Raw genomic sequence first — 9,579 nt, forward strand, 5'->3', positions numbered from 1 at the left:
AAGAGCCTGGACACTGGGAAGTCTGCCCCGGAAGAGCCTGCATTAGAGTTGGGAATTGGAACCTCAAGGACACCGTAGATCAGGTAACTAACCCGGTGATCTGGATGTCCCTCCTCAGAATTAGCTAAGTGTTCTCTGACCTCCACAAGGGAAGTGGGTACTCTTGGGCAAGCACACACCCCCACACACATACACTAAATAATGATCAATGAAACTGTAAGAGCATGTCAGTTGTGGTTAATTGCTCAGAGGGAAACGGGAACTCACACGTTGCTGAATATCTAACTACCAAGCAGATTGAAGAATGGAAGGACAAAGCTGCTACTGGTTCTCAACCTTTACTGTGAGGAGGTTGAGACAGAGTCAGGTTAGTTCCTCTCTCAGGTCCGTATGGCAGCTTCTCAGCTGCTCCGGAGTGGCTCTCTCTGGTCACATAAGGATAAAGGGTGCCTTTGGGGTGAGTCTGGCACAGGATCTGACCCTTAAAGTCGGAAGGGAGAAGCCCACGCTAGAATCTTCCCTACAATTGGAATCATACTCGGGATATTTGAAGATATAAACTCACTAGTTAATAGGATTTTGAGAGTCGTTTTAATATGATAGTAAATTCATTGCGAATAATGACAACGTGATCCAAAAATGTTCTAAAGTGCTCAATAACCTCAATGAATTCAATTACAAAAAAAAAAAAAAAGTCACCTACACTAGACTAGTAAACAACAGCTGCCTACTTCTGGACTATAGAAGGAGCACACACGCAAAGTATGCTCGTACTTACAAACTATTGTACAAGGTCAGACTCGCCACTCTAGTAAAGTGGAAATCCACAGCAACACACTTCAGGGTTGTTTCTTAAAAACAAAACAAAACAAAACAAAAAAACAAAAAACAGCAAACCAACCAAAAACACAGCAACGCAAGGAAACACTAACGGCCTCGGCTCAGATTTGCAAACAAGCTAGATAGCGCAGGGAAGGATCGGGAGGAACCATCCTGAAGAGAAGACACTAGCCTAGCTGTCCTCTTGGCTCTCCACGACTGTGGTCTCTGGGGTTGCGGGGTTCACAGTAAGAGAATTGGGTGTCTCAGGGGTCTCTGTAAGCTCGCGGAGGGCCTGTGGGTCCTTTAATCCCAGGACCACGCGGCTGAGAAGGCCTTTGAGCAGCTGCATCTCGCGAAGCAGAAGGTCCACTTTGGGCTGCAGAGCTTCGCGCGACAGATCCGCGGACGTGGGCAGAGGCACGCAGGCATGTGGCCCGGCGGTGGGGGCGTGGCCCTCGGGGAACTGCAGCCCTGTAAACGTGCTGTTTGGGACGGAAGTGACTGATGGGACGGATCTCGACACTGGGGTCTTCCGGAAGGAAAGTGGCTTGTCCCCGGGCGCCAAGGCTGCAGCCTGTGGGGCTGGTGCGGTGGTGGACGCCAGATCCAGGACAGATCCTGCAAGGCAACAAGCCTGGTCACCCGTGACTGAGCCACGCGGGGTGGGAGCTAACAGGAGGTGGAGGACGGAGATGGGGAGGCGGGAAGACTGCGGGAGGACCCACGGGATGCAGCGGCCAGGGTACTCGCTATGCTGAACTGTCACTCACCCCTTCCCGGGAGCTGCAGCCAGGGGCTGCGTTTCCGGACACTCCGGGTGGTGGTGGCAGCCTCACACCAATAGGATTCGAGCTCCTCGACCTCGGGCTCGGGGACTGTGTACTCGGCGCCCCAGTCGAAGCGGCGCACAGGCCGGCTGTACTTGTAGAAGGCGAACTGCAGCGGCGTGTCGCGCTTCTGCGGGTGCAGGCGCGTCTCGCAGCGCAGCACCACGCGGCCCCGCGCCTCCTGCGGGCTCAGCGTTCTCAGCACCGGCGTCTGGAACAGCTCTGCGGGGAGGGTGGCCCCGAGGCCATGGTGCTCGTAGGGTCCGCACGAGGAACGGTACCCCACCAGGACCAACCTGTCCACCGCCCCGGATCCCTCTTTCCCTTATCCGGAGACGGCTCCTCCCTGCCCCGGTGAACAAGAAGGGATAGAAGGAGTAAGAGAAGAAGTGGGTCGGGGAGACTGAGGCCTCGTGGAGGCTGGGGATGCGGGGGAGGTTGGGAATGAAGGAAGGCGGAGTCCTGACAGGTGCTACAAGTTACATCTTAGCTGTCAATAAGTTGGCATTCTCTAGATTTGAAGGGGACAGCTACGGTTCCCCTTCATGGTGACGTAGCACGCCCTTCAGACGGGGCAAGAACTCATCGCTCCTAAGTGGGATCCCTAGCTAGAACAAGAAACTTGGATGCGCGTCATAGGGAAGGGACACCTACAGAGCAGCCTCAGAGCTCAATCTCCCCTTTCCCCTTTCCGATTCCAGCCCTAGAATTTCCCCGTGATCGTCTCCCCCCACCTTGCACGGTCACGGCCACCTTGGAGGAGAACATGGGCGCACTCTCCACTGGGATGCGCATGGTGCCTGAGCACTGGTAGTGACCGCTGTCACTGGCTCGCGCCTGCAACACCGTGTAGTTGGTGCTGGAATGGAAGTATCTCACAGCCTGGCCATCGTGGTAGTAGTGAAGCTTGTAGACGACTTTGTCGTACCAGCCACGGCATCGCATCACCAGGGGTTCTCCCTCGAACACCGCAGCATACGGCACTTGCAGAATTAGCCAGTCTGCAATGGACCCCACAGACAGTATTTACTCTTCAGAAAATCCATCTCTGCCGGGCATGATGGCGCATGCTTTTAATCCCAGCAGTTGGGAAGCAGAGGCAGGAGGATCCTTGTGAGTTCGAGGCCAGGCTGGTCTACAAAGCAAGTTCAAAGGCAGTCAGAGCGGTAAAACAGAGGAATTGTCTCAATAAAACTAACCCAACCCGATTGCAGACTGGTACAACCATTCTGGAAATCAGTCTGGAGGTTCCTCAGAAAATTGGACATTGAACTGCCTGAGGATTCAGCTATACCTCTCTTGGGTATATACCCAAAAGATGCCCCAACATATAAAAAAAGACACGTGCTCCACTATGTTCATAGCAGCCTTATTTATAATAGCCAGAAGCTGGAAAGAACCCAGATGCCCTTCAACAGAGGAATGGATACAGAAAATGTGGTACATCTACACAATGGAATATTACTCAGCTATCAAAAACAATGACTTTTTATGAAATTCATAGGCAAATGGTCGGAACTGGAAAATATCATCCTGAGTGAGGTAACCCAATCACAGAAAAACACACATGGTATGCACTCATTGATAAGTGGCTATTAGCCCAAATGCTTGAATTACCCTAGATGCCTAGAACAAATGAAACTCAAGATGGATGATCAAAATGTGAATACTTCACTCCTTCTTTAAAAGGGGAACAAGAATACCCTTGGCAGGGAATAGAGAGGCAAAAGATTAAAACAGACACAGAAGGAACACCCATTCAGAGCCTGCCCCACATGTGGCCCATACATATACAGCCATCCAATTAGACAAGATGGATGAAGCAAAGAAGTGCAGGCCGACAGGAGCCGGATGTAGATCGCTCCTGAGAGACACAGCCAGAATACAGCAAATACAGAGGCGAATGCCAGCAGCAAACCACTGAACTGAGAATAGGACCCCCGTTGAAGGAATCAGAGAAAGAACTGGAAGAGCTTGAAGGGGCTCGAGACCCCATGTGTACAACAATGCCAAGCAACCAGAGCTTCCAGGGACTAAGCCACTACCTAAAGACTATACATGGACTGACCCTGGACTCTGACCTCATAGGTAGCATTGAATATCCTAGTAAGAGCACCAGTGGAAGGGGAAGCCCTGGGTCCTGCTAAGACTGAACCCCCAGTGAACGTGATTGTTGGGGGGAGGGCGGCAATGGGGGGAGGATGGGGAGGGGAACACCCATAAAGAAGGGGGGAGGGGGGGATGTTTGCCGGAAACCGGGAAAGGGAATAACACTGGAAATGTAAATAAGAAATACTCAAGTTAATTAAAAAAAAAAAAAAAGCCCAACCCAACCCAAGAAATGCCATCTCTTCAGGTTTCCCTCCCTCCCCTGTCCACCTCCTGCAATCCCTGTTGCTGTTTTCACTCCCCTGGCCACCGAAACTTTTCCTATCTTCTGGTCTGGTGACTAGCACCTGGGATCCTGACTGAACAGGAGGAAAAAAATGGTACCCTTGAGGCAAAGAAGCCTCAGACTTGGATCCTGCCCCAAAGATTCCACCCATAGACACCCTCCCCACACAGTATGACTCCAAGGTCTTCCTGACAGTCCCTGATCACCTCTTCCCTGACCAATTCTTTTTAACTTGCCCGAACTTTTCACTCAACACAAGTATGTGCCCAACCACACTGAACTGCTCAGGAAAAAAAAAAAAAGGTTCTGTCTAGAGTCCAGGGCCCTCGTGAAAGCCATTTTCTCAACCCAAAAGACCCTTCTTCTCAGCTTAAATTCAGGCCTACTTGCCCTGCATGCTTGGGTTTAGGCCTTATCTCCCGAAGGAAAGTTCTTTGAGAGCAGCCTGAATGTACAACCACCATCATCATCACTACCACCACCTCCATCATCATCATCGCCATCGTCACTGCAGCCGACACTAGTCTTAGTACATCCTAGACACCATTTTTGGTGTCATAAAACCTTAAATTGTTTATTTATTTACTCATTCATTCATTTGGAATTAGGTGTGTATGCATGTCTAGGTGGGCGTGTCCTCGTGAGTGCTGGTGCATCAGAGGAGGCCAGAAGAGGGTGCCGCATCCTCCAAACCTGGAGTCACGGCCTGATGTGGGTGCTGGGAACTCAACTCCAGTCCTCTCCAAGAGCATGGTTCATTCTTAACCACTGAGCTATCTCTCCAGCCCCCATTTTGGATCTTATATCCTAAAAATAAAAAAGGATTCCTCTGGCCAGGAATGCTGGTGCGTGCCTGCAACCCCAGCTCTTGGAAAGCTGGAGCAGGAGGGTTGAAGATCAAGGCGTGCCTGGGCTGCATAGGAGGAGACCCGGTCTCCAAGAACCTTTGCAAAGCATAGTCGCAGTTTCTGTGCCACCGTCTGTCGGCCATGGCCATCCCTGCTCCCGCTTTAATGACCTCCAACAGGAAACCTCTAGAAGTATAAAATGATAATTGAAACATTGCCTGGAGTTCTCTAAATGCTTAATAAAAATGACCATCTGCCCAGATAGGATCATTAATCCTCCATAGGAATCAGCTAATCCTGTGCTTTAATGGGTACGTCATTACTATGTTTCCTAGCCCCCCTTTATTTATTTATTTATTTTGATTTGGTGGTGGTTTTGTTTGTTTATTTAACACAGGCTGTTATTCACTGTGTATCCCTTCCTGGGCTGCAGATTTGCACTCATCCTCCTGCCTCTGCTTCCTGGGTGTGGGGATGGCAGGCACGCACCATCGCACCCAGTGTTCTCATCCTTATTTTGAAACCCTTCAAATATTTGAGAGAGTTGTTTCTTGATCAACCCCTAGGTGCTCTAGGACCCCTATGTGCCAACAGTAAGCCTTATTAAGGTCTTCATTCAATCACCCTGCCTTCCTTTCTTCCTTCCTTCCTCCCTCCCTCCTCCTCTTCCCCTGCCCCATCTCTCTCTTATTTCATTCTTATAAAAAGTTTTTTTTTTTTTTTTTTTTTTTTTCGGAGCTGGGGACCGAACCCAGGGCCTTGCGCTTCCTAGGCAAGCGCTCTACCACTGAGCTAAATCCCCAACCCCATAAAAAGACTTTTGAGAGAGGGTACAGCCATCTTCCTCTCTTCCTCGTGGGCTGCTGCCTCTGGCAGGCCCTCTTGCCATGGAGACTTGCACTGACATTTTGACACACCATCTCTCCATTTCTTGTTCTCCTCCCTTGGGCTCCTACCTAGCGGCATGAAACATACCCCATTCTCAATCCCTTTTTTACATTCACATAGACATTAAAAATTAGAATCCTGGCTGGACCTGATGGAGCACAACTTCAATCTTAGCCCTTGGAAGGGAGAGGCAGGTAGATCTCTGTGAGTTCGAGGCCAGCCAGCCTAGGCTGTGAAGTGAGACTCTGTCTCAAAAAAAAAAAATTAAGAGAAACAATAAAAAACAACCAAAACAAACAAACAAACAAACAAAAAGGACGCTGTTTGGATGTTATGGTGCGTGCCTTTACCTCAGAATTTAAGAGGTAGATACAAAGACATCTTTGTAGTTCAAGGCCAACATATGAGTTCCAGGCCAGCCAGGGATCCTGGAGAGAGAGAGACAGAGAGAGACAGAGACAGAGAGACAGAGACAGAGAGACAGAGAGAGAGACAGAGGCAGATAGACAGAAAGAGACAGAGAAAGAGAGAGGGAGAAAAGAAAACTTAGGATTCTAGATTCCAGTAGTGTGGAAAGAATGCAATATTTTGACTTTCTGAAACTGGGTCATAATATTAATTTGCTTCATGCTCCATCAGGAAGACGGGGGGGGGCTTTTGTAGGAAATCTTTTTTTTTTCTTTTTTTCTCTTTTTTAGGAAATCTTTACTTCAGACTTCTACCTACTCCAAAGATGCAAGGTGGTACTGTGTGGCCTTTTTTTTTTTTTTTTTAATTGTCCCTTGGGAATAGCCTGGTGTCTACCCTGCCAGCAGGGCCAGCACTCACCATTAGACACAGAGAGGTGGATGGGATCACTGACTGGTGCTCCTCGTGTCTGACATCGGTACACCCCTGGTGCTTGCACCTCAATGCTCTTCTTGTGGGAAGGCAGAAGGACATGGCCCAAGTACCAGAGAGTGCTAATGGCCCGGAGTTCCAACAGCAGAGGGTGGTACCCATCACATCTCAGGGTTACTCGCTCCCCCTTGAAGATAGTGGTCCAAGGTGGGTGTAGAGACAGTACGGGCTTCTCCAGAGTAGCTGGGGACGTGGGGGATGGGACCGTGTGAGGAAGTAAGGTAAGATGACATGCCCACCCAAAAGTAAAGGCCCAGGATTGCGACTGTTGGAAAACACCAGTGTCTGGGTCCCAGCCCACAGAGGAACAGACCCTGGCAATGAGGGAGACCACAGACACGGGCCTCCAAACAAGGAGTCTATTAATCATACGCCGTTTATGACCGTGTCTAAGCTCAAGAACACTTAGTCATCAAGATTGAGCAAGACCGGGGGAGGGGGAGAATACCATCTCAGAACAGCCAGGAACTGGGGCGTCTATGCTCCCGGAACTCATCAAAGCTTGGATGAGAGATGTTAAAGCTTACCAGCTTTCCCACTGCCTGGAACTGCAAAGCAAAAAGGAAGGAAGAAGGTGAGGGAGGTCCTCTGTGCCGGGAAAGACTCTCGGTCCCAGGAAAGCCTGAGAGTCTCAGAGCCCGTTTTCCTATGCCCATACTAAGTTAACCCAGCTTTGAGAAAGTTAGCCCATTTCGTCATTCCAAGGCAGGCAGAGAACCGTGTGAAACCTGACGCTCTCTTATCCCACATACCCTGCCTTGTCTTATGCTCCCGGTCCCCAAATCCTGCCAATGCTCCCTCATTACTAACTCACCCAGAAGCAGGAGGGCCGTAAGTGTCCACATGATGAATCTGCCTGCAGGCTTTGTAGACGCTGGAGGCATGGAGGCAGAATGAAGAAAGGCAGTAGCTGAGGGTGAGAACTAGGAGAGACCCTATAGAGCTGTGCCTTCTACAGCTCACAAGAGCCACATAGATCCCCAGTAGGTGCCATTGACATCCCATCCCAACTCCATCCCGCCCCACCAGCCAGTCCCACTGATGTTCTAGCCCATCTTCTTTCTGCTTAATCCCTGACGACAGGTATTCTTGGTGCAAGGCCTAGAGAGGTCATTGTGTGTTCTTGAAGCAGACCTCACATCCTCCCACAAATTGGTGGACAGAAAGGTGTGGTTCATCCATCCTACCATGCTCCTGTTGACTTGTTGTTCCTCAAGTCACAAACAGAAATGTCAAGTATTTTCCTCTACTCCCTTCCTTGAATCTGAAACACTTCCCCCCCCCACCCCCTGCCCACAGTGATCTCACGCTGTGGTACCTCCACTCGCTTGCTTTTTCTTCTTTCCTTCCTCCAGACCCTACTACCCTCCCCCAGCCACGTCCTTGTCCCCAGGGCTCGTGGCCTGGGAGAGAGGTCGCTGACTGCATGAGCCCCTCCGAGGCTTCTCAAATCCGACCTCTCTGCTCCGCCCCTCCTGCACTCGGAGCCATGTGACCACACCTGAGCAATGGAGAGCCTGAATTTCAGGTAAATGTTTCATGAAGTTTCCAACCCGATAGGATGTCTCCCTGAGCTCTACCCTGTCTGCGCTGGTGGCTCTTTAGAACCAGGACGCCTGCTTTCCTTGGAACTCTAGCAGGAAGGAGATCAGTGACCAGATACGGTCAGTTCTCCGAGATCGCAATCCTCCAAGCTTTGCTGATGCACCACGTTTTCCTCTGAGAATTCCCTCACATTTCATTTTCCCTGTTAAAATACAAATGCCTCTGAGGAAAATATGACCAGCCTTTTAAATTATGCTGACCTTTTTGGATCTTGCTTTGGGAGCATGGCTTGATGGAGTGAAGGGAGGGGGAGGGGGACGGAGAGAGAGTGAGTTATTAGGTAGGTCTGAAAAGTAGGAAAGTATCCGATAAGGTGAGCAAGAGTGGGGGAGGGAGGGGACCGGATAGAGCAGAGATGAATGCCCCATTTAGGCGACACTCCTATGCTTCCCTCCAGCCCTGCCTGCCTCCTCATCTTGGGACCAGTGTGGGATTCCTCACAACAACCATAACCTGTCCCCATGATCTGATGTCTGCACAGCCCGCTTCCTCTACAGTCAAAGTTCGCAGAGTCTACACAAGCAGACTAATTTGGCTTCTCATAAGTCAGGAGAAAGATCTCAGTCCCTTTACTGGATTCCAGAAGAGACCTGACCGCATTAAAAATTCACGAGCTGTGTAGTCTTTCTTGAACGTATAGGAATCGGCCTCGGAGCTCATTAGCCACACTTGGAATTAGGCCTGAAAAGCATCCTACCCCACACCTGCTCATTCCACACTTTCCTCTGAACTTTTCCCAAGTGGCCTTTTTCTCTACACAGGACCCTTCCCTAGGACTTTAATTCTTCGCTCCTTTACACATTGCCGACACCTTTAGTGTGCAAAGTCTGGAGATTATCTAGGTAACTTAAGGTTTTGTTTTTCCTTCTTAAGGGTGTGCTGTCCTGCGCAGCCTAGTCTCAAACTCTAGAGTGGGCTAAGGTGTTTCTCTTCTCCTTAGCCCTCTACATGCTGGGACAACAGGCACGCATCACCACAGTGGGTTTGAGTCATTCTTTGAAATCTGTGCCAACAGTACGCCCTGGCAAGATGTGAGGGCATCTGATAAAGACTGTGGTAAGAGGGGTGTTCTCAGGGACAGCGTGGGATAATGAGACGAGTCCACTTACAGCGAGCGCACCAGCGTGTGGCAGGTCCCTGTCAATGCGGCACAGACAGGGACAATTACATCATTCCTCACAGGGGGCCTCTGGGAAGGGATTATCACTAGTTGTGTTTTACATGTGAGGAAACCGAGGTCACAGAAACACCAGGGATGCTTGAGGAGGAACCTCACTCCAAGTCTGTTCTCATT

General features: G+C 50.1%; 1 protein-coding gene across 1 annotated transcript; it reads right to left on the minus strand.

Annotated features, from left to right (window-relative positions):
* Positions 1-883: 883 nt before the first annotated feature.
* Positions 884-7,525, minus strand: Fcrlb (Fc receptor like B). The gene is made up of 6 exons (XM_032915695.1): positions 7,495-7,525; positions 7,208-7,228; positions 6,609-6,863; positions 2,384-2,650; positions 1,593-1,871; positions 884-1,440 (listed from the first exon to the last, which is right to left on the minus strand). The coding sequence occupies exons 1-6, from the start codon at positions 7,523-7,525 to the stop codon at positions 1,013-1,015; spliced, it is 1,281 nt and encodes a 426-aa protein (XP_032771586.1). The 3' UTR covers positions 884-1,012.
* Between the last annotated feature and the right edge of the window lie 2,054 nt (positions 7,526-9,579).

The sequence above is a fragment of the Rattus rattus genome, chromosome 10, assembly GCF_011064425.1.
Source record: "Rattus rattus isolate New Zealand chromosome 10, Rrattus_CSIRO_v1, whole genome shotgun sequence".
NCBI lineage: Eukaryota > Metazoa > Chordata > Mammalia > Rodentia > Muridae > Rattus > Rattus rattus.